Source organism: Buteo buteo, chromosome 9 (genome assembly GCF_964188355.1).
Source record: "Buteo buteo chromosome 9, bButBut1.hap1.1, whole genome shotgun sequence".
NCBI lineage: Eukaryota > Metazoa > Chordata > Aves > Accipitriformes > Accipitridae > Buteo > Buteo buteo.
The window spans coordinates 36777397-36803663 of record NC_134179.1 but is presented as its reverse complement, the minus strand read 5'-3'; the positions used below and the strand labels follow the sequence as shown (position 1 = coordinate 36803663).

Below are 26267 nucleotides of genomic sequence, written 5' to 3'. Positions count from 1 at the left end.
GAAAATTTGCATGCTCAAAGTTAAGCATGTGCAGAAATGATTGGGATTGCAGCTGTTGGGTGAAATTAAACTCATCTAACCTTAAAAGTCTAAAAGTTTCTTGTGTAAATCTTACCCAGTCACCTTAGAGTCCTCAATTACTGGAGATAAGTGGCTATCTTTTTTGGGCCTGTCTCAGATGATGGGAATTACCCTGTGAAGGTGTGTATTTCCTTCTATTGACTAAAAAGGAAGCGTGCAGTGAATATATTAGACTTATGTAGCCAATATTTAGATGCTTAAATTCAGTGAATTGAATCTCACCCAACTGTACCATTTGGAGAAAGATGAAATTTAAAATGCAAAGCAGGAAATAATGCTACAAACGTATGGTAGAAGATGTAGCACACAGTCCTACAGCAGAGATACATAGGCTTGTAACAGCAGTCAATTAAGACGTTGTGTGATTCTCTGAGGCTAAAATTCAGCCAGGGCCCATCCCACCCCCAGCCGGGAGCAGGACAGCCAGGGGCAGCGGGGCAGCCCCAGCCCCGGGCATCGGGCACCTCCCTGGGGATGGCGACAGGCCGAGGCCGGGCCTGAACGTGGGCCCGGCTCGGCGGGGCCCATGGCCGGGCAGGGCTGTGGGGAGCCGGAGACCGGCCCTGCTGCGGCATCGCTGGGGCAGGGGCTGACGGCCCCGGGGCTGACGTGGGGTCCTGGGCCGTGGGGGAGCCCCGGGGGGCCGGCCAGGGACAGTCGGGGCTGGCCGTGCCATCAGGGCCTTGGCACTTGCATTGGTTCTCAGTCAACTGTATTTGTAACAGCAGTCATTTTTTGCTTTCGTTTTGCCAGTTTATGCAATATTAAAGGGTTGATTTAATTTTTCCTTTGCCTTCTCACTGGAGAATATAAGTCATACCAAGTGATAATTTTAAGCAAAAACAAAACCAGAAGCTAATTCTGTCTCAGAAAAAATATGTGAAGACTTGGGTAATTAAATTGGTAGTAGTTAGAATCATAGTTTAATTACAAGTGTAGCTGAAAATGTGTGTTCAGGCCAGCTGAAATCAGGGGATTTATGATGTTAGGAGACATTAAACTGTCCTTCCTAAATTTTGCTTCTTTACTCTTCTCCTGGAGATACATATACTTATATGAATGGATTAAAAATATCTTTATAACTTTATGAAGAGAATACCACAATGTAAATTTACAGTTGCAAATTTCAGTAACTTTGAATGTACCTTTCATTCATAAGTGCAGCATTTGGACTTAAATAATAAAGCAATATGAGAATCAAGGAACAACAAAATTATTCAAACAAGTAATGAAACATTTAGAAGCAAATAATATGCTTAAATTTAATTTAAGTAATAAATGCTTAAATAGAAGCAATTACTTGCAGTGAGTTTATAAAGCTGCCGTTGCTTTGAACTGGGTATCATCCCTTCATAACTTTGTTTCCTGCTTAGACGTAGGCTCATTCCTAAAACACCACATTCGTTTTATGGGTCTTACTGCTTTAAGGTCAATGGAGCTATGTCAGAGGAAATAGTGGTATAAAAATACTAAAGACTTTCATCAATTTTATTTCTTACATCTTTCTCTGTCTTCACAGTTAGCAAAAACCTGTAACAGTCATTGTTGCCAAGAATATATGAAACACGTAGGTTTGAATGTGAGTTGAAAGAGGGAACTAATAAACAATTTAGCTGTCATTTTATCAGTCTGCAGATGTCCTCAGTCCTGAGTTTTGCCTTCTGGTTAAAGGCAATTGTCCATGCTTTTGCATCATTACCTTTTAACAGTCTTATGTATAATTGTTATTGATGATTTATTTAATATTCCTATGGTTTGGTTTATATCTGTGGAAATTTCTGGCATGCATGTACTTTTTCAAGTAATAATTGGGAAGAGGGAAATGGAAAGTTTCAGTAATTGCTGAGACCATTGATTATAAGGGTTTCTGTACTACAGAGGGCATAAGAACTAATCCTCAAAGCTTTCTACACAAAATAGCAAAAATCTGTAAAGTGCAGATTATTTATTTCATGTGGCATGTGCTAGCTGCACATCAGAGACTTAGAAAATACATTTTTCTTTTAACATTTGGTGTGCAGAGTTTGCCAGTGAACCCACTGGCTGCTGTGTTTAACTTGTAATAATTTTCAAGTCACTATGTGTGTTTGTGTATACATGAATATGTTGATGGATATATGGGCAGTTTTGTGAGTGAGATGACAAATAGTTCTTAATGCTTTTCAGCAGAATAGGTATTTTTTAATCTCTTTTCTTCTTATGTATAGAATGGTTATTTGTCTGTAGCCTTTCTCTCTAGTCACAGTGCAGCAATTTAACATCATCCAAGACTTTTTCAAAACTCCCAGATACTTGGTAAAAAGGGGTCACAGCATTGGAGCATGTTTTACAAAGGTCTGCTTACAGAACAGAAGAAATTAAAGTAGAAATAGGAAATATCAGGAATACATCCAGAAATATCCAAAAAGAAAGGAAGACATTTTGATCTTGGTTCTTTTTTGTGTTCCATGTTTCTTCTTTATTTCCATTTTTCCTCAAATTACGGCTTTTGCAATGTGAAGATCTGAAAGGACTTCTTAGAGGCAGCAGTATAATTCAATATTGCACACATTTGACATTTCTGAACTCAGTGTTGCTGGAAAGCATCATGCCAGCAGTGACATGGTTTTTAAGCTCTCTCTCCTCCTTTTTTGCTAGTAACTTCAGGATCTCTTGTATAACCAGCTTTCAAGATCCAGTGAAAGTCTGGACTATGAAAAGATTGAAAACTAGATTGGGCAAGTCTCTGAAAAATAGGCTATACAAAATATTTTATTAGGAAGAGGATGCAGCAGTGGACAACTAGTAACACTTAAACTTATACATGTTTATATAAATGTCTCTGTATATCTTCATACTTTTACGCATTTTTTTGCAAACAAAGATCCTTGGTTCCGAAGTGCTTATAGTCTCTAACATGGAAGAAAGAGAGGATGCATGTAAGCAGTTCACCTAAGGGAGATAATATAAATTATGCATGAGGGCAGAATGGGATGGATTTCTGGGAGAAATAGGCATTCAGGAAATATGATTTCAGGGAGAATTGAAAGAGAAAAAGTTCTTGCTAAGCAAGAAAAAGGAAACTTTCCCATCTTAAGGGATTTAGTCAATAATAAATTGGAAAGGATAAGAGGGAAGAAAGAAATGATTGGTTGAAGAAGAAACTGTAAAGACTGCAAAAAGCAGAGACAAGCAGAAAGCAGTTTAGTTGGTGTTACAAAGCTAACATCTGTCAAAGATTAACATGCAGTATTACATGAAATCATAATTATCCTCTAGAAATTCCTATGGCAGTGTACAATCAATGCAGATATTTTCAGGGAAAATTTTATGTGGAAAAAAGTTAATAATTACATAAGGGCTTGAGGGTAAGAGAGAGGAACCGTGTTTTATGCAGTGAGTTCTGATCTGAAACACAGAGAAGTCAACAGCTCTGGACTACAAGTCAGGCCTCAGGTCAAGAAGTTAGTGAGACAGAGTTGATACATTCAGGGTTTGGATGAGCTGGAAGATGGAGATGTAAATCCCAGTGAAAATGGACAGAAAAATGCTGTGTAGCAGTGATTCTGTGGTGGAAGTAGTAAGGACAACGTAAAGTGCATTGAGAACAAGAAACAGAATAAACAGTGAGAGCCTAAGCATAGGGGTAGTGAGGAGAGAAAATTAAAGGGGATACAGGGGTTGTGGTCCTAGAAGTTGGGGAGAATAAAAACCCATTAAGAATCACTCGGAGCTAAAATTCACACATTCAAATATATGAAAATCCTTGTGTGCTAGAGGAGGGAAGAGGTAGATGGAAAGAAGCCTAGAAGAATATCATAGGTTTTATTAAATGGGAAGAAATAGTAATATTTAATAAGAGACAAGCCAATAATAGATAATTCTTACCAAATGCTTAAACCTTGGCCACCTTAAACCTTGGCTACATATAAAAGGGTTTGCTGATGAAGTTGCGTTGATGGTGCATTCTCTACCTGTACCTCCCCTGAATGGAGATAAAGCATTTACCAGCAAGAAGCTGATTTGAATATCATTTAAATAAGTTCTGTAAGTAGAAACAGTTATACCAGTAGAAGACTTGTGCTAGTATAATTTTTGCCTTTTTTTGGATTATGTTCCCTGCAAGTATAAAGGCTTTTCCCTTTGTATCCCTAAGACAGCTATGCCAACAGAAGTTGTGAGTGTAGGCCATGCCTCATTGGCTTTGAGTGAAGCCACAGTGCTGATGGAGATTTCCTGACTACTGTCTCCAAATTCATTTGCCATCCTTTTAATGGCAGTCATTAAGAATGAGAGGTAACTATTTGTAGTTGCATCAGCAGAAATGCAGGTTGATAAAAACCGTAGTTCCTCCCATGTTCTGGGGAGAACTATGCTCTTAATTCCTTTTAAGGAATTTTCTCTGTTCACAAGCAGATGCTTCAATTTATGGTGAGAAGAATAAAGCCCAGATTGCTTTCACAGTCTGTACTTTTATCCCTTGCCAATTAGTCTGGTAGTGTACAAAGGTGAGTAGCAGCCTTAGATTTCATCGCCAGGAAGGTAATCATGGTCTGAACAGGTCAGTAAAATGCATGGCATCTAGCAAGACATATTCTTTCTTACTGGCTAGTACAGATGTGAATGTCTCTAGCAATTGAACATTAATATGATTGCAAAGTTCTGGCAAATCGCTTCCCTGCTTGCATAGTTTGTTTGTGTATTACACCTGTGGGTGACAACTACATATTTGTGAAATGGGTTATATTTGTGACAGCCAAAATTAAAGTGATCTGTGGTGCTTATGAAATCCTTCAGGGAATCGGGGAAAGCCTGTATTATGCTTAGAAATTAGTCCAAACCTGGTGTGTGAATCAGAACTCAGCTGTGGCCAGCTCCAAGGTTTTGATGTGAGATCCTCTTTTAACAGGCTTTTTGGCTTACACTAAGGGGCTGGCGGTATCTGGCAGACAGTGCTGCCCTTTTCATCTTGCTTTTGTTTGTAGTCCTTTGGGGAAAGGGCTAAAATATTCGGAATATAACCTTTCTAAGCATTCTTGGTAGCATGCTTGGAAATGTGGAAAGATTATTTGATAGGTGGTTTTCAGCATTCTGGTACCCACAGAACCGTGGCTAATCTTTCTAATCTTCTTTGTCTAAGGTAATCTGTATATTCTATCCTCTCTCAATCTATGTATCTTATGCTGAAACTGCACTGACAGGAAGCTCTAAAATGCCTATTTTTGTTTCTTTCCAACAGCTGGCTGTCCAGACTCCTTGATTAAAGAGCTTCATCACTTCAGGATTCTGGGAGAAGAACAGGTGAGTTAGCATCTCAAAGGCAGCATCTTAATGTCATGAAAGATAGACGCTAATGAGACAGTTTCCTCTCTCTCCAGGGAGGCAGAGTGTATCTCGTGACCCCCAATGACCTGAAATGTGGGGGGAAAAAACACACAGGAGATATATGTGAGGTTGTTTTTTTTTTCATTCTATCCATCAGCTTTGACAGGCTATTAATTGGTACATCTGCTATCTGCCACAGCTCTTTGGCGTTCGACTGCAGCAGTAAACAGGCTCTCTAAAACAGCAGATAGACCAACAATCTGACTAAGGGATTGATACTTACAGCTACTCATGATATTATCCATCTCTTTCTGTGGCCTTTTTCCATTCTTAAAAGTGTGTTTCTCATTCATAATTATAGCTGTGCTTTGCACTCAGAAAACTATTTCTGTAGAGGGATCTTAGGAAAGCGTAACTGAAGTATGCTTTACAACGCTTACAAGGTGGTCATAGTTATTATTTTGTCAACAGTGAAATTAACGTACAGAGATACTGAGAACATGGCCTTAAACTTTGAGAGACAAGTTGAATTGAAATGCTCAATGCTTCTGAAATTCAAGTCGTCTTTGAAGTATCTCTCCTAATGTACTGGTTTTAAAGCCTAACTGCCTGACAAAGAGTTGCAGGTACTAGGGACCGAGGGCCTGACACCTCAGCATTACTGTTTTGTACATAAGAATATCCGTGTCTTTTAATGAACCTGGAACCAAGGGGCTTGCACAAGGTTATATGAGGGCTGTGACAGAGGTAGAGGCAGCTCCTGAAATGTTAATTCAAAGTCTGGTTTCTTACTTTTTAGATCAGATTATATTGTCAAGAACACCTTGTTGCTTCTCCTTCCCCTGTCACCCTCCCTTTTTTTATTTCAGTTAGGCGTGCTGGTACATTTTCTAGACTTCCAGTTTTCCTCCACCAGCCCCCCACTTCAGTTGTTATAGAAAGTAAAAAACCAAATTCCTTGGGGACTCAGCTTTTCCTCAGCAAGAAGGCAGCATGAAGGGGAGTGTGTGTGGGGGGGGGGTGTCTGACAGGAATGGAAAGAGAGACAGAAAACAGACTAGGCCAAAGGAGTTACTGGAAAGAGGAATGTGGTGAGACTGAGGACTTAGGAAGAGGAGATAAAAGAAATTATGACCAGGATTGATGGGGCCAAGAGACTGGTTAGAGCCAGGTGACAAATGGAGGGCAGAGTGAGATGAAGCTTGGGGACGCTGGAGAGATGGGGCCGGCTGGTGGAAGAGGGTAGGAGTAAAAACCAGAATGGCAGGGAGAAGGGTCTGACAAGGAGCTGGGACCAAGGACTGGCAGGGAATGACCAAATACAGAAACTTGCTAAAGAGACTGGTAAATAAAGTTAGGTCTGCCCTTAATGAGCTGCACGAGGAGGTGAAGCTAAGCAGAGTACGAGGAGTGGGACAAAAGGAGAGTTTTGAAGGAAAAGTAGGGAACAGCTAAACCAAGAGACTGTGAGTATGTGGGAGAGGGCTGAACCAGACAGACTTTGATAGCTCCATTGGCAGGCCTCTGGGAATGGAGCTGTAAACCTCAGCCTTGCTAATGCCCACTGGCAGAGCAATAGAATTTAATTGATGGACTTTTTTTTTTTTCTGTTTCGCTTTTTAGAAAAGGAGGTGGTAGACATGAAAATGAAGGCTAAAAGAGTTAAGAGTGCCTATGAAAATTCAGACATTAGGAAATGTCAGATTTAAGATTGTTTATATAATCTTAATATTTTCTTTCTCTGTTCCACTCAGCTATCCTTTGCACTAAGAGAGTATTAAATTATATGATCATATACAGACTTCAGAAGTGGGATGATGTAAACCGTGAGGAACTGCAAAAGAAAAGATAATTAATTTCTGTCCAATAATAAGAGAAGTCTTGAAGAGAGTACAAGGAGTTTGATGAGGAAAGCCTTGCTAGTCAAATAAATACAGTATTTTTGTCACTTGGAATATTTTTGGTATTCTTTCAAACTTCCATAATGAAACTGCTCCTCTTTGTATTGAATACACCTAAACAGATGAGAAATTTTTGTCATCATGCATTAGGAGCATAAAACTACGCAGATGGAAAGTTATTTTGCGGAATGGGTCTGATCTATAAACATTTGCCTTTCTCTGAAACTGGCTACACTAATGGGTTATTTGGATACAGTGGTTGTCATTACAGTCTCAATTAACGTCTTTGCAAGTAGTGAATATTGCCATGAGGCTTGAATTATTCCATAAGCCCATACAAGTACAAAGAATACTGCAAGTATATTCTGTCCCTACAAAAGCATTATTATCATGAATCTACTGATGACCACAGTATCTCTTGCTTGAAGTTAGCACACTCTTCGACAGTTAGGGAGAAATTGCTGCAAAACCAAGGTAAAAAAAATTAAATACATCTAAATGAAGAAAGGAATTTCAGGCCAAGTCCTTATTCACATGGCTATCTAATTATTTCTTATATTTATTTATGTATGTAGTTGCTTTTTAAAAAGATCTAAAGTGTGTCTTTTTCTGTTAGCATGCATACTAGATAGAAAAAAATCATAACTAATTATAACACTGTTTTATTCAGACTGCTTACAATTTCAGTGTTATCAACCAACATATATTTTCTTCCACTCCAAGCAACAGTCAAAGAATAATAGGGGCATGTTACTGCTTCATGTCCAATCTTGATTTATTTTTAAAATGCTTATGTATTCAAGGCCAGATTATAAAAGCAGAATGGAATATTGTGATAATCTGTTCTGATCTCCTTTAGAATACACATAACATGACTTTCTTGGATTAAGTCTTGTTTAAACTGGAGTATATTGCCTAGAAAAACATCCATTCTTTGTTTACAAATCACTTGCAGACATTAGATCCTATTATACTTGTCAGTAGTGAAAGAAAAAAAAATCCCAGCCTCTTTTCTTTCCACCACTCTACCAGCACCCCAGTATGCTCCCCATATTGTGTATCTCCCATTCCTCAGTGCCCAGATCCTTTACATTTCCAATTCCCTTTGTCCTGTCACAAGGCAATAGGTGATCATCATCCTAAAAAATTACTTCAACCTATGAATACAACTCAGAAAAAGCCACCATACTTCTGAAACGGGACTAAAAAAATTGCAAAAGGGAGTCTGTTTGTCAGGTGGGCAGCTAAATATGTCTCAGACAGAATGAAAGAACCTTTCAGTTTGAAGTGGGCATTCCCACCAGAACTTGTGGGTTCCAGTTAAACCAGTGGCTGCCCAATAAGAAATATAATTGTCCTTCCAGAGATTTCTATTTATTCATCTAAGAAGTGCCCTAGTGCTTTTGGAGGTGGATGGACACAGCTCAGATTCAGCTCATGATCCATCACACTGCTTCCCAGACAGAAATTCCATTCTGCAATTGTGAGTAATATTTTGTTCCTAGAAAATTAACTTCACATATGACTGTCTGAAAAGTAAGTTGTTTGCTTAAACCCAGTTTACCAACAGTTCAGATATGCCTGTAGCATGAACTTAGCCATCCATGTTACATGTTCATTTCTTCCTCATCTCAAATTGTTACAAGCTTTATTACCGATGTTCTATGTTCTTGGTTTTCTTCCAAGTTATTGATAAAAATTTTAGGTGGCATAAGGCCAAGAATCAATACCTTCAGGACCTTTTTGGAAACACACCTGCTTAATAACTATTTCCTATTTACCATTGTATTTTAGACATGCCAGATGTCTAAGCTGAGTTTTCACCCTCTTATATATGGCATGTCAATTTTGTATCACTCAAGATGCTTAATCAAAAGACCAGGTGGTAGCAAGACAGATGCCTTAAAGAAGTCTGCTTTGTCAACTCTCTTACCTTTATCAACCAAATTTCAGTCAAATTAAAATCAAGCAACTGTTCCTAATACAAAACCCTGGTCTCTACCTTTTGTTCATCGAGTATTTGTTTCCTGTAAATACTGACCATATATAATTTTTGTTGCTGTCCTTAAGAGAGAAAGGTTTTGAGCGGCTTGCAGGATCAAACCCCTTGAAAACATGTGTCTGCCTGTCTATCTGTCTATCCAAATAAAATGTTTCTTTATCTAAATGTAAGCACTGAAGGAAAACTAATGCTGAGAACAAAAGGCTCTGTGTTTTAACTTGAAGCGTGAAAAGTTGCTGATTAATCTAATATTTCCTAAAAGGAGTTCTGTAATAATAAAACAGTTGTCCAAATAGTCAAACTTCTTGGTAGTCTCCTGGACATGTAAAACTCCCATGCCTTTTATGCCCTCAGGAATCACATGATGGGAAATTCATTCTAGCTGGACAGTCTATCTTTTAAGGTTTAGTTGGTGGCAACAAGATAGTTTTTAAAGAGGGAATTGTTTTTAGACTTTATGGAAAGAGGTGATCATAGTCTGTGTGTTGAAATAGAAGAGTACAAGCTTCCCTGGTACATGATATGCATCATGGATACCTAACTTATCACATAAAACCAGCATCCAGAGTAATTGGCTTAATATGCAACACAGTAGATTTAGCAACAGATTGCTACCCCACTTGATACTCAACACTTTGAGAAGGTGCCAGAGAATCTGACCTAGAAATGTCTCCAAAAGCAGCTTTGGCTGGTTTGTTTTAGACCTCCTTTTCACAGATTCTCCCAGTCCACAAAGGTCTGTACAAGGCAAAGAGAGTCTTCTGGACACACAGCCCCAGGAAGGGTAAAACCTGAAGCTTTCTAACTGTCCTTGGTTCTGTTGAACTTTTACTTGCAATTTGATCCCACTGTTCATAATCCATCCTTTTCCCCTAGCATAACGGATGCAGTCCAACCTGCTGGCTAAGTGCTTCACTTCCTAAGTACCTGAGATACACTCAGGATTGGGATGAAAGATTTATTAACTGGGGAGCTATTGAAAAATAGCACAGTATAAGAAAGTTACTCTCCTGCAGTAGTCATTTACCCTGTCAGGCTGGCTGTCTCTGCAAGTAAATGCAAATGGTTCTACAAGTGGTGATAGTGCAAGCTGCTTACAAAAATATGTTAAAGATGCACTAAATATGGGCTCTGTCCAAATGCAGTGGAAGGCAGGTAATTCAACAACCCAGTGCCAGAGACAGCAGAGAGAACACTTCAATTCAGACCTAAACACTACAATACACCAACATAGCAAGATGACTTGCAGTGAACTGTTATGGAGTCTCCCTAATGACTCTCTGAGAAAGTTGCCTCTTCTCCCCAAAGTGATAAAAAAAAGTCTTGTTTAATTGTTTAAATGGAATATTGTGATTCATGAATAAAATAGCAGCTACATCTGAAGGCTGGAAGGGAAAACAAATAACTCAAGAGCAAGCAAACTGCTGCTATACCTGAGTGCCCCCAACAGGTCACAGCACAGAAGAAGCAGATGACACGCTAGTGGCAGGGAAAGAAGCTGCTAAGTAATGTATAGCTGTGCTTCTCTGCTATATCATCTGCTCTGACAACTTTGCAGAATGTATTGGCCAGTTTCTTGATATTTTGACAGGGTAATGATCAATTTTAACAGATCTCTCCTATCAGCTGCTACTGCAACTCATATCACTGCTCACTTTTTCTTTAGAAATGTTGTGGGCGTTTACATCCCTGGAATCTGAGCAAGCCTGAATGGGGGCTCTCCTTTTCTTCCCCCCCCCCCCCCCCCATTTCCTTGCCAGTTGGGGAAAACTCATGCAAAGGAATATCCCGTTTTGAGAATCTGCAGATGCACATCCCCATGCTGTTCAACGATGGTGTGGGCTTGTGCTAGGTTTTACTGTGAGCTGTAACTTTAGGAGATACGGAAATCTAGTATTAAAAAAAACATATTGTGGGCAGAAATCATTTAACATTAATTGAGGTTTTAAAGGAATTTGTATACAATATATGTGTGTGGCAAGGGAAATGTCCTTTTGATTTTTTAAATTTTTTTTTTTGCTTGCAATACCCGCTAGAGGAATTTTTTTTCAAGTATATGCTACAGAATATTAATGTAAAGTCAGTCTTAAACTAATTGATATATATTTACCCGTTCAGGCAAAAGTAATGTCATGTGACAATTCTAATTAATCAGCTGTGTTTAGTGCAGGAAACTGTCAAATATGATCAACAAAGTGCTTCTGAAGTATTTGTGCGTCAAGATTTTTTGATAACTACACTTGGAAAAAATGCCAGTTACCTCTTGATAATTCACATGCAGTTAAAAAAAAAGAATAAATTTTCAGTGAATAATTTCTCCAGTTCGTAATTACTAAACCAAAGCTATTTTGTTAGTATTCTCAAATATGTATCTTTACAAGTATACTTCCTTACAGCTCTGTGCTTTCCTACCCAGCCTCCTGGCTTCAGCTGCTGCTCAATGTGAGTGATACCTACATGCATCTCTCGGTTTCTTCCATTTTTCTGTTTAATATCTGATTTCTATCCATCTCATTTGGCTCACCTTTTGGATTTGTTATCACCATGCCATCAGTCTCTCTCTAAAATTGAGCTACTGCATTTAACTCCTGATCCTCTTTACACCACCTTTTTTTTATAGCTGGAACTACCCGACGAACTTTACAGTCTTGCAATTTTATATGACCAGTGATGTGCATCTCTTTTCTTCCTGCACTATATCTGCTTTGAATGTCTCCTAACCACCTTCTTCCCCCACTTCAGAGGTAATTGGAATCCATGTGAGTTCCTCAGCTTTGTCTCTCCCAAATTATCAGAACTTTATTCTGAGTTCTTGTCATAGGCAGCGTATCTCTACTTTCTTACTCCTTTTTTAACTTGTTGTCTGTGCACTAGACAAGTAAAAGTAATTTATTTTTGGTTCAAGAGCTGAAATAAAAAATGGGGAGAAAGTATATTTTTTTCCTGTCAAAACCAAAATATATGTCATTTTGTGTAGGACCCAAATTTCCATTTGTTTACTTGTCTGTAATAACTATCAATGAAAAACTTGAGTGCTCCTTAAAATAGAGGAATTGTCTTCCATCCAGCTTTTATTAAATTCAGAGAGAAGATTTGAACCCCAGTGTTCAGAGTCTCAGGTGGATGTAGAAGATGGGACTTCTTCCATCCCTTGGATGACTTTGGTCTGATGGAATATGTATTCATTCTCGTGACCTGAGAATTGGAATTCCTGGGAGCCAGTATCTACTTCAGTGAATCTCAGTTGCACAGTTTGCAACAGCATCAACTGAAAAGGTTTCCTTGCATCAGTTAGAGCCTTGGTGGTTGTTACTTGCAGGGGAGAAATGAATGTGGATTCGAGCTCCGCAAGGGTCAGAAGGAACTGGATGTTTATCTCCAGCATTCAGTCTATTCAGACTGATCCCACAAATACCTGCTGGAAGATCACAAACTTCCAATAGTTTGTAAATAGAGTGCCAAGCCATACACTGTGCTTCGTACACTTTCTTCATTGCGTCCTATTGCCTCTCATATATTCAGTTTGATTTCCAATACAACCTGCTCCAGTGTCCTCTCTATTTTCTATTTTCATACTCCTCACCTTGTGCTTTCTTTCATATCATTCTGCAAACTGCAGTCTTTCCTTTCTTTCCCCCTCTCTTTTCCACTTTAATTTCATCCGTGAACTGTGTTGCATTGGTCCAGTCAGGGGTTTCTTATCTAAATATTTTCTTGAGACTGCCTTACCCAATTTTCCATGACTCTCCAAATCAGGCAAATTCCAGCCCTCTAGAAGGTGGTTCTCTTTCTGGCCTCCTTTGTGATGCTCCTGTGGGAACAAGAAGGAGCTGATGCTCTGAACTTGCTCTTCCTCTCCTACCACTGGCCAGCAGAGGAGCCCAGTAACTCAAGAAAAATAAAGTAAGGGTGCACCATAGAGAGCCATGTCAGTCCATCTTTTTTTAATCTATACTTTAGATGACACTTTTGTAAGTATTTTTACTAGTCCGATGAGTACTAAGAGGTTTGTACTTGAAGTTGCCTAATTAAATTATGGAACTAATTCTTTTTTTTCTTTTTTTTTTTTGTATGTGTATAACACGTATAAATAAAGTGCTTAGTCTACATTATGGACTAACAGCCTCCACAATCTAATTTTGAAACACACAGATGGTTATTTGATTTATAGGAGCAGTAAAAACAATCTGACTCCAGAAAGTAGATTTTCTTTCCTCTGAGACCGTTACATGCAGTTAAAAGAAACAAGTAATTGAATTACCTTTCAGAGATTAGAAATTTTGGCTTTACATCTACTGCTAAACTTTTGTCCAAAGTTCCCTGCGAGGCTACTACTGAGCAGATGCTTTTAGGTGTGAGGAAAAAAGGGAAAAATAAAGAAAACTGTGCCCAAAGTGTAAAAGCAAAATTAGAATAGCATTAGGCACATGTGCTGTGGCAGGGGACGTTGGAATAGATGATCTTTTAAGGTCCCTTCCAACCCAAACCATTCTATGATTCTATAATATTGAAGCATAACTTGCAAATTAAAAAACACGTCGAGGAATCACTGTGTTCACAAAGTGTATTTTGCAAGAGTTTTTTGCATCCAGATGCATTTCAGTTTTGTCTTAGTATCTGAATCTCAGTGTAACTGAAAAGACTGCAATCCATAGTTAAACCTGTTTTATTCCTGTGTCAGCTCAATGATTTCATTCATATTACCCTTGATTTACAACATCAGATGATTGGACTTCCACTGGTTGAAAACCTGGTAGCGTTCTAAGACGCAAGGAAAACCATCCCAATCTGGAAAGTGGGGAGCACAGAACAAATGGTTACAATTATCCAGCCTCCGTGTCTATGTCATACTATAATTAATAATCATTTATAAAAATATTTCTAAAGGCCCTGACAACTCTTTTTGAGCAAAGATTGCATGAACAAACTTTATGATATGGTTGAAATATCATAAGTAGAGCTGGGAATTTTTTCCACTCAAAATTTTATTCCATGAAAACTATAGATTTGGGTCAATTGGGACAATTCACACAGTGAGAGGAAAGTTCACAAGAGGATGCAGTTTTCAGAGACAAAAAAATTAGAATGTTTTATGACTACCTTGTTCATATACCTTTAGCTGTTTTAGCACCAGTGTTTTGGAGTAAATCGTATTTTTAAAGACCTTTTCTTTCCAAATAAGCATTGAAATATATGGTTCTATGGTGAATCCGGCAACTATTTACCTACCTCTATTTCTGAGGCCCGTATTACAGTAGCATATAAATGCCTGACATGCTTTGCTCAAAAGCTGATTTCTAGCAGCAGTAGACGGCCGGTGATTTCTGTGTAATTTTATGCACCTCATTACCATAGTATTTGATGTCCTCATGACTATTAATGGATTTTGCCTCTTAACACTACAGTGAAATCAGCAAGTATCATTCTCCCTCTTTACAAATGGGGAACTGATGAGAAGCATAGATTAAGTGACTTAGGTGAAAACCACGGGAAGGCTGTGCTACTGCCAGGAATTGAAATCAGGTGCCATGAATGCCAGTTCAGTCAAGTTTCCCATATATTAAACTTTATAAGGGCTTTTTCCTAAAAATAATTGAAGATATTTTTCCTATTTGTGCACACAGAACCCTTTTACATATGATGAGTGCATCTCTAAATAGGAGGTACATTGATAATAATTGAGTAATAGATACTGTGAAACATTTTGAATGTATGGAAGAGCTAGATTCATCTTTTAATGACAACTCTTTATGTATTAGATATCTAGCCTAAGTTAGTTGTCTCAGCTTCAGCTATAGCACTTCCACAGGGTGATTCGTCCCATCTATCATAGACATCACATGTAGGCCAGGATAAATTCCTTGCTCGGGATCTTGTTTCTTCTCATTCAATATATTTGGAACCTATATGAGTTGTTTAGGTTAGATGTTTAATTTTTGAAGAGCTAAAATTGTGTGAGGTGGTTCATAGTCTAAGCTGTTTAGGTACCTAAACCTTGATTTCAAAAATAGCTTAGGCCAGGTGACTTAGGATCAGAATTATTGGAACCGAAGCACCTATTGTGGGACTCACATAATTTCAGGTGTCAATATCTAGCAAATTGTCTGATCTCTCTTTATAGATAATAGCACAGGGCACCCTAGGGCTCAGTTCTTCTCATGCTAATGTACAAAACTAAAAGAGAAAAGATGAATTGCATCCTCTCTCTCCTGTTAATTATAAAAGGAGCCTAAGCACCAATGCAACTATAAGCATCATCACTGTGGAAATCCAGACTAAATTAAATGAGTCCTACTTTAAATCTCCAGTTAAGAATAAGAGGCAAAGTAAACCAGTGGTGGTTGTCTGCTGGAATATCCTTAAATATCTCATCCAGACATGATCAAAAATACATCATGGGCTCCAAAGACATTTAAGGGCTTTTGAAAATTGACTTACTTTAAGCATGTTGATTGCATCAGTCCTGTGTGATATGTATGGCTGCGTTATATAGGAGAAAACATCTCTAATAGACGTAATTTGTCACCATATGCAAATAGTTAATTAATAATTCATGACTAAGTGTTTTGGTTCTTTAGAAACCTTTTATAAATGCACCCTTAATGTAAAGTGAGTCATTTTGTTTCAGGTCGCTGAATATAGGATATAAATCTGCGTATGTTATGTATGATTCTGTTATGGCAGCAAACGTATAGATGTTCAGCTACTACGTGTTTTAGTTGGTTGTTGGGTTTTAAGTGAGCTAGTGTACAGGCACAAGAAAAAAGAAATTGGAAAATGACATCTTATAACTGTATCTGGACTTTGAAGGCAGAAAACAGGCTGGTAACTAGATGTCAAGTTGTGCAAATGCATTTAGTAGGATCTTTCCTGTCTTCAAATTGATTATTTTTTTTTGCTTTTATAGTGTGAAAATCACTGATGAGAGTGCTATACTGATTTGGCATGAGTCCTGTGCTGAACCAGTATAAAATGTTGAATTTGTTGGACAGAATATGGCTTTGTCCACCTTGCCAGTAGGTGGACTGGACATTCCCTTTCTGTAACTTTCTGTAACAAGACAGGTTGATTCCTATCTTACCTATCTTCCATTTTTGTGTATCAAACAAAAAAAGGAGAGGAGACATGAGGAATCTTTCCATGCCCTTTTATGCTAAGCTAATGACTGGAAAGCTTATCCTTTTTTTCAGCTGAGAATTTATAATGGAAATGCTGACAGAATCTCAGCTACAGTGTCACTGGTGTTTGCCTCTGTAATGAGAAGCTGCTAACAATCCCACATCCAGCACAATGTTCCCTCTTAATGGGGTAAGACAATCACCATTCTCACCTTCAGGTCCATACTCTGCCCTGAAGAAAAATTAGGTCAGCAGAGAGTTTTGCAGCTGTGGTTGCCCACATTTCTGTTCAAGGCCAGCAGAACGATTCAGAGCACTCAGCATGTATTTAGTGCAAGGATCACAAACTTTACAGAAAATTGATAGAGTACGATAGTAAATATTTATGCCATTAGTCTAGGTTCGAGCATAATAATAACATAGAAAAACACCAGTTGAATTGTTGAGCCCCCGCACTCAAGGAGATTTTGCAGACGTGTTCTAAATTTCTCAAAATACTGTTATTTTCCAGATCCAAGATCCTTAATTCAGGATTTCTGGCTGTCGTTCATACACTAAGTGATATTTTGAAGGCTTTCTCTCCTTTTCGATTTTGCTTTTCTTTTGTGAGGAAGTTTGTTTGGATTTTTTGTTAATTGAAAAAAGTGGGTGGTTTCAGTTTGGTAATTTTTTTTTCTATGATGCAACACTTTTCTGTCTATATATTATAATGTTTTAAGAAGTTGCATACTGTTTTTAAAAAGCCAGTGTAATAAGACATGTTATGGCAACATTTGCAGAAGAATCTTCTTAAACATACCCAGATAACATGCAGTGGAGACCCTGTCTTTGTAATTTAAAATTCTTTGTATACTTTGTTTATGAGGTTTTTGTCCTAATGCTTCAGTTTTCCTTGTGGGATTTCTTTGGAGAGGGGTGCGGATTGGAGAAAGAATTTTTTGTTTGTTACCCCAAAAAAATGGGAACAAGATTTTCATGAGCAGTTATGGGATAAAAGTTTACGAAGCACTAAATACTGTTGTGAGTGCTGTAACATAAAGCTCTGTTTTGTTCCTTTAGCACACCATAAAGTCATTCTGCTCGCAGAGAAAATTCATACTACTCCCTTCCTCTTTGGCCTTTTGGATTTTCCTGTTTTCTTTGGGGCTGTTAGGACCAAATGCTTTCATTTATTTCACTCCACAGTAGACCAGATTTATAGGCGAATCTGAAGCCTGGTTTACAATGGTTATATAGCCACTAGTGTGGAACTGCACCAACACAGAACCCTAGAGTGGATGTGATTTACATGTACGCAGCATGATTTGTACTTGCTCAGCTTATCTCTGGCTCAAAACAGGGTAAGTTAGACCAGGGAAAGTTATTACAATGGCATCAGTCATTTTAGAATGGGCATTTTTGTCAGTGAGGATACGCTGAGTGTGTTATTTAATATTGCTGTGTGTCAGTGTCTCCATCATTAAAATGGAGGCACTTCCATAGCCTTTTAGGCTATCAGGATGGAACTAGATGAAAACTGCAAAAATGAAGACAATTTCCTGGGAGACCCTGGAAAAAAACTACACCTAACATTGAAATAAATGTATATCAGAGAATTATTTTGCCAATCAGTTTAATGAAATTTATTTTGAAAATAAAGTTGGCTGGGCAATTTTTAGAACCCTTTAGCTCTAAAACGTTATACTGTACTTCTAGCTATAGATCCTTGAGGTGTTTTTATGAGTTTCTTTCCAATCTGGGTACAGCATTTATCAGTATCTGTTGTTGGACTATATTTATGATGTTTACAATAATTTTTATAGCAATATAAGAGTTCTTGAGGTTACTTACAGAACCAGTCTGCTGTTTTCTTGATTTAATACCCACACAATTTTCTGGTGGTGAAAATGATAGCTGCAAGTCAGAAAACGATGCATATGATGTGAGTTGGAGCAGAGTGACACCCCATTTAACAACAGTGCAAAGTTTTAGACTTTTGACAAATAACCCGAACTTAGCATGCGAGACATTAGGATGGTTTACTTGATTATGTGGGATAGATTCAAGCTCAGAGTTTGTGGGCGTTTTTGTGTGTGCTGTTAGAAGTTTAACACCAGTCTGTTGTATTGTAGTACAACCGTTACCTGCGCTATGGGGCCGAGGAATGTGTGCTGCAGATGGGAGGAGTGCTGTGTCCAACTCCTGGCTGTGGAGCAGGTTTGCTTCCTGAACCCGGAGTGAGGAAAATTGTATGTGAACCAGGCAACGGAATGGGCTGTGGGGTAAGAACAAACATTTTCCTCCTAGCGGTGTGGGAAACAATTGATATTGTACGATGTTAGAATAAGGGGGGGGGAAATGCTTTTTCCTTTTCTATCAGTGACTCTGAATTGCCCTTCATACCAGAGTGGGGTACTGTAGCTCAATAAACAATTTAAATATAGTACTGGGTTAGGAATGATGACTTCATCATGTAGACTATGTCCATTACAGAATTCTTTGCTTTATTTGGTTTAAGAAGTTGCTGAGTAGTTACAGTAAGAAATTGAACTATGCAAATGACAATCCAAATGCGCTTTGACTTTCTTCTCCCAGCACTCAGCAAAAATGAACAGGATCTTGAGCAAAACATTCATTATTATATTAACACCAACTTTCTTTATAAATCATAGAAGAAGGAGAGAGAGAGAATGACCAGTCTGTGATACTGCATTGAGATTGCTTATGCATGTTAAGATACATGATTAAAAGAAATATAGAAATATTTTTGTTTTCATATAAAAATTGCTTTTAAGCAGAGGGAATGTACAATTAATGGTGGATTTCTGGAAAACAAAAACAGATGACACTTGAAAATGTTTTTGCTAAGAGGTCAGATCATATGGATCAGTGATTTTTTTGGCAGTAGAAAAAAACAGATACTTTACAAGAATCAAGCTTTGGGGGAATATGTAGAGAGAAATCTATATATAAAAGAACCTATTAAATGTTAGATCAGAGTGACTAACTGATGTTTGTACTAAGTGACTCTTTCTGTGGTTGGTATTATTACTGCATTCAATGCAGGCTATGAGAGAAGAGAAAATATCTATATTTATAAAATATTGTCATGCTCTTGCTGTTGTCTTTCTTGTGGAAAATGCACTTTTTATTGCAGTTTTGATGTTGCCCAAACTGATACCATAGAAGAATAATAGTTTGCCAAACTAGGAAGTCACAGTAACTTGTCTTCTATGAGTAGGTTAGCATCTGTCGACCTTGGTAAAACTTCCTATCTGTCCATGCAGTGGTGCATGTAAAACAGAGTACTCCCCAGACTCACTGAGCAGACATAGGGCTATAAAATAAAGCAGAAGGTGGGAAAGTAATAAGAAACAAGACTGAGTAAACAAAAAGAAATGCCTCTGGATTAACTATTAGGGATTGGTTAAAAAAGATAAAATCACAAATAATTTTTACTCTGCTGTCTGCCTTGAAGTGATGAAAATCAAACTGTGTTTTGCAGCTTCATTCATCATCATTCTGAATCTGCAAATGCCCTGTAAATGAAGTGTAGGTAGCATAAAGGATTATGTATTGCCTGGTTTAGCAAACTGCTCTGTTTCCTTTTATGGACTCTGTGCTGTGCTTGCTAGCGACCAGAACTGCAGCCTTGAGTTTAACCTCACGCTTTGTTTTGATTTATGTGATGTCTTGAACGGGGGGGGGGGGGGTGTTACATTTCACTGAGGCTGAAATGAGAACCAAGAGGCTGGTCTGTAAGCCAAATTTTGGTAACATTGAGGTCCTTCCTCAGAATCTATAATGGAACAGGGTGAAAATGCATGTCTTTGAGTCTTTCTTTGCACCCTGACAAATGATAACCTCAAGGAAGATTTGTCACAGAAGGTTTCCTGTGGTGGGGGTCCTAGCACTCAAGTCAGCTGCCTGTGGGAAAGCTGGCTGAAGGTAAGGATCTGCCTGCAAGGACACCAAGACAGTTAGGAAAGCCATTTATTTCTACTCTGTTTTCTGTAGTAACTTTGGTTGTTTTCTATTCAGAAAGTTAAACTATGGTGGGTTTTTTCCCCGACAAAACCTGGCCTTTTTTAGTGTGAAGGCCTTCCACTCTTCTTTATGGAATCCAGGAACATCCACTTCAGAGCTCTGGATTCCCTCACAAGTGTACACAATGATTTACAAGCTCAAAGAAAGGCCCAAGATGAAGAACATCCCTTTTGTCCATCCAAATAAAGGTACTAAAAGATGCCTTGCAATACTTAGCTGTACAGTTTAGGTTAGAGGCACATTCCTTGTTGAAGCTGGTAAGCAAAGAAATAAGGAAGGCAACGTGAATCTGGAGATTCTTTATGAATGTCTATGTCATCCTTTAAGCTCTGCTTTAGATATGTAGTCTCTTTTGGGGTATTTGAACCTCTGTCTTTGGGTAAAGTTCAGAGTTGATAACATCTTGCTAACAGCAGAAGTTACATCTAACATCAATGGTCTGTTATTTACCCAAAAGCCCTTGTGGAGAAATAGTTGTCTACTGCACAGAACTGATTTGTCAGGTCTGAACTGCGGTATAAGGGTAGCTAACAATTGTCAAGTAGATGAGGATTTTGATTAACTAATGAGATGGATCAAGGGAGGGAGGAGGGATAGGTTTTCAAGAGAAAGTCAAGACAGTCAATGAAAAGGGTTTTCAGCAGCCATTTTAGAAAAGGAGTGGCAGAAGAAACCAAATAGAGAATAAGCTGGTATCCTGGTTTCAGCTGGGATGGAGTTAATAGTCTTCCTAGTAGTGAGTACAGTGCTATGTTTCTGAGCTAGATATGAGAAGAATGTTGATAACACTGATGTTTTCAGCTGTTGCCAAGTAATGTTTAGTCTAAAGTCAGGGATTTTCCAGCTTCTGATACCCAGCCAGCGAGAAAGCTGGAGGGGCACAAGAAGTTGGGAGGCAACACAGCCAGGGCAGCTGACCCAAAGTGGCCAACGGGGTATTCCAGACCATATGACATCACATCTAGTATAGAAACGGGGGGGAGTGGGGGCGGGGGGATTGCCGCTCGGGGACTAGCTGGGCGTCGATAAGCAGGTGGTGAGCAATTGCATTGTGCATCACTTGTATATTCCAATCCCTTTATTATTACTATTTTCATTTTATTAATGTTATCATTATTATTTTCTTCTTTTCTGTTCTATTAAACTGTTCTTATCTCAACCCACGAGTTTTACTTCTTTTCCGGATTTTCTCCCCCATCCCACTGGGTGGCGGGGGGAAGTAAGTGAGCGGCTGCATGGTGCTGAATTGCCAACTGGGGTTAAACCACGACAGCTGGCCACAAGGGACTGAAGCAAAATAAATATTTCATTATTCAGAGAGAAAACTGTGTGAGGCAATCGCAAACATATAAGGACTCCAACCAAATCTGAAAGAGCATTGAAAAATGAACAGGTAACTGAGCCAGGCTAGGATACAGAGATTTTTCCTTCCTCAGTTTCTTTCTCTGGTATGTGAAATGAGGAACTACAATCTCTTTTTGCAAAGTCATTGCCGCCGGTGTCAAAGCTTAATTTGAGTTTCCAAGAGAGTGCTCTTAATTTGCTAAAAGGGCCTTTGGGAAAGTTAAAAATGGTGGATTTTGCTTTGTCTCAGGAAATTTGGAAACAGCGATATGTGGGGACCAGAAACAGCCTGGTAAATATCTAGACAGAACTGTACCAAAAAGGTGAGGAGAGAGGTTTAAATTTAAGCATCCCCATATGTACCCTCTGCAGTTAGGCACTGCTATCTGTTCAGGCTTTCAGACAAAGAAATAGAATAAGAAGAGAGATTTATTTTGACTTGAAAAGTAGCATGCAGATATCTTTTTAATGATTATGAATAGTCCTCACCCAAAGCCATGTTGTGGTACCACTGACTGACCTCACTCTTGCCTAATCTTTCATTTTTTTTATCATTAGCCATAAACATATTAATTGATTTACCAAGATATGACCATTATACACTGTTGTTCTACCTTCATTACTATGCATCAGACCTGTGTTACTAACTTTTATTGCTCAGATATAAAATTTTGACATATTTAATATGAGAAAACAGCAACAAAACATAGAAGACAGTACATATTGTACCAGCTGGCCTGCGTACAGGAGAAGCTGTGGTAATCAAGGCATACAAAAGCTCTATGAATAAAACATTTTTGTCTTGTTTTATATTATACTGGCATATTATTTCCTACATATTAAAGAAAAGTTTGGAGTTAAAAGCAGGTTAGAATGGAGCTTCAAAAGGGACTATACTACTTGTTTATTAAAAAGTATGCCTTGGTTTCTACACATCCAGCTCATCTGTCTTGCAAAACATATCCTGTCAATATCTTCCAGTGGGATGATAACTGACTAATGCATGACTGCATTGTAGCCCTTGCTCCACAACAGTATAGACATTTTGCAGCATGCAATATCAGTTGACCTGTCCCTTGGAATGGGGTGGCATGGCAGATCAGGGATAGTGGAGGTAGAGCCTCTGTTGGTCTTTGCCCCTTGAGTTTACTCATTCCTAGCATAGTCTATATAAGCAAGAAGAAGAATGTATTTCCAGAGATCCTCTGTTGTTCAATAATCCCTTGCTAGGCGACCTGACTCCCGAAGATTCATGGAGGTCCTGAGACCACTCTAAACTATCCTAAGGTCTGGGCGACAATTTAAATGGTCTTAGGAACAAGCTGTCGTAATTGATGGGTTTGTGGCCCTTGATTTGGATCCCCTAATGTGAAAGTCCCCAAGTGAGTACTCAACCTTAGTGTATTAAATGTGCAACGATAAAGGAAGTTTTATAGCCTTGCAAAGGGAGCACAAAATTTAGGGTTATTTCACCTCTTTTAAACCATATTTACTGTTCTGTAAGCATAATGCCATTGAAGAACATCAAGATTTCGCTAAAGATGTGTTCCCTTCTAGGACAGGTGAAATTTTAAAGCTGCAGACTGCAAGAGGTCCCTGAAAAATCAATAGATATAAATACCATGTCTTCCTTATAAATAGAATTCCTAGGCTGTTGTATTACATAGAACAAAATCCCTAAGGCAATTTCACTCTTCCCAGCAATTTTTTCCCATTGATTTCTTCTTGCCTTCTTCTTCCATGGCTAAGGAAGCACATGTCAAAAGCAATTACAGCATATTTGTAGAATTAATAATTGTCTGCCTTTTCAGAAAGCTTAATAGAATAGAGGACACTATAAAATAGTTAGTTACATGAGAAGTGCACTACACACTCCTGTTGTCTCCAAAACACTTTTTGGTGGTTGATTATCTCCTGTTCATGCATTTTCTAGCATGCATGTTACATCTTTGGTCATGTCTTTATTACGCTCAATAATATGCATGTAGGTAAACCCTGAATAATTGAGAAAAATATTTTGGTTTGAGATGACAAATCTGAATTATAAAAATTCCAAGCAACAAGTTCCTGTTCACTTAATTTTGATAATTCAAATGATGATTTTGTTAGTTGGGTGTGTCCTTCTAAACTTCTCAAGTGGGATTGTTTATTTTAGGGTTTTATATCTTGGTTGGAGTGCTATGTGACTGCACCTATGCTCCCTCTGGAACCTGAACTGGCTTGCAAATACTGTTTCAGAACTATTTCGTGTATATGAAAGTGCATAATAGTTTGTAAGAGTACCCAGTCTAGAAGTGAAAAGCAGTTTCCACATCTGGCAGTTATAAGTCTTCTGTTGTAAAGTTCAGCTCTAATGCAATGTATTCTCATGATCAGCATGTACTTTCTTTGTGCAATTTATATCCCTCTTGTGTCTGGTTTTGGCACATTATTCCATATACATTGCCTCATCAAAATGTTTGAAAGTCTGACTAACCTAAAAGATTTTCACACAGAGATGTAGGTATAAATGTTTTGCTCAAGACATGTGCTTCGCTTCTTCATTAGCAGTACCACAAAAATCTTGAATGTATGCAAAGAGAAAATAGGCACCTTTTAAAATACTTCAGGATATAAAGATAGTCGAGATGAGTAGTGATAATTCAAGACAATCTGTGAAGATACTTGCACTGAAAAAATCTTTTTAATTTTATAATCAGATGAATAAAAGGTCATGGGTGAAGAAGGGCTGTATGCACAACGATCTGAATTTTTGTCTCAGTTTTAAGATGGGAATGAAAGTTGAAGCAGGAGCAGAAATAAGAGGCTCCAAGGTTTTGGAAAACAGAGGAATAATTCAGAAAAGAAAAGACCTTGAGACCTTTATGTCATTTGCAAAACACTAAAATGGAAATAAGAGCTAGCTGCTATCTAGTAAAATTGAAGGGTTATTCTTTGTTATCACATTTCAGGTATTTGTCCTTGTTCCATATGTCATTAAATTTTTGCTTTTAAGAAAATTCACCAAAAAGGTATTACCATGGATAAGGTAATAGCTGAAGATATTGCTGAGATTAAGAAACCAACTCACAGCAGGAGTGTTTCGTAATATTTTATAGGGAGTTTTTTGAAGGGGAATGAAAATGAGACCAACATTTTCTATTATTGCTAAATGCTGAGTTGCTAGTATTGCACCACAAGCTCTAAGCAGTAATCATGTATTGCTTTCTTCTATTGAGTGGGCACTCTAGCCTTTAGAAAGTGGAATTCCATCTTGTTGACACATTATGCTTCAGTAGCTAAGCAAGTTGTTTCATTGCTAAAATATGACAGGCTTTCTCAGGCTGGCCAAAATTCTTTTTGGATTTGTAGGGGTTTTCTGGTAATGTTTTACGTGGTTTAAAATGAACTGTAAAAACACAGGGCTTTTCAAGATGTGGTAGAATGTTAATGTTTTAATAAAACATTTACCCCAGAATAGCACTGTACAATTAACAAGCTATGTATTGCTGTCAAGGTGCATTATTTCCATTGCCCGTATCTTGCAGTGGTGCAATTCATTGATCTGGTGACTGATATGAAACTCAACTGTCAGCAGTGAGTGGATAAAGCAATCTAGAGAATGTTTCCATTATTAATAACATGGATCACATTAGTTCATAGGACTAGCAAAAGCAAAACAAATACTTTTTATACGGACAACAAATCAATTACTTGTGCTTGGTTCAATAGGTAGAAGAATAACTGCTTTTTCCTTTACATCCCAAATCAGGAAGAACTAGCTAGTAAAATAATGTTAGAAAACAACATGTGAGTCTCTTCAGCTCTAACTGAGCTAGAACTGAAACTTCATTAGTTTTCTCTGCTAGATGTCTAGAATATTATGGGATGTCTCATATTATGTTATCAAATTCTTTATCCCTTAATTTATGTAGGGTACAGCTTTTCCCTGATTTCTGCATCATGCAGGCATCTGGAAAATGGCTGTTGTACATGCACATTGCAAATTTTGTATTGAATGTGCAGTGTCTTCCATGTTTTGGCCTGATTTATTATTCTGTGGCTTACCTAGTAGTTCACAATTTAAAATCTGTCATATGTGTTCTGAGAAAGAAGGAGCAAGGAGGTAGAGAAAGGAGGTAGTTACCTGATAAAGGGATGGAGGCAGCTGGTCTCTGTAATCTGGCATGAGAACACAGATAGCAGAATAACGCTCTATCTGAGTCAGGGAAATTGTATTAGAGAAAACTAGGATAAAATCAAGTTCTTGCTTGTAAAGATAAGTCAAAACTGGACACACGGACCTAGGAACTAGAGAGCATAAAACTGGTCTCTATGAATGTAAACTAGCTCAGACTGGGATTTGTAAACCAACGTTTTGCAGAAGAGAAATGGTCCCAATTTTATCAATTTGTCTGTGAAAAGGGAATGAGCTAAAATTTTAAATTGAGGGCTGACATAAAATAGGAGTGGGGTTTAAAATCACATTAGTAGTTGATTTAGCATTTATCA

The 26267-nt window shown here is 38.1% G+C and overlaps 1 protein-coding gene across 2 annotated transcripts in view; it reads left to right on the top strand.

The window, feature by feature from the left end:
• Positions 1–26267, top strand: part of PRKN (parkin RBR E3 ubiquitin protein ligase) — a 788033-nt gene that overhangs the window by 652597 nt on the left and 109169 nt on the right. For both annotated transcript variants that reach the window (XM_075036090.1, XM_075036089.1), the window contains 2 exons: positions 5300–5361; positions 18518–18667. In XM_075036090.1, coding sequence (XP_074892191.1) covers positions 5300–5361; positions 18518–18667 — 212 coding nt within the window. The remainder of the gene's footprint in view (positions 1–5299; positions 5362–18517; positions 18668–26267) is intronic.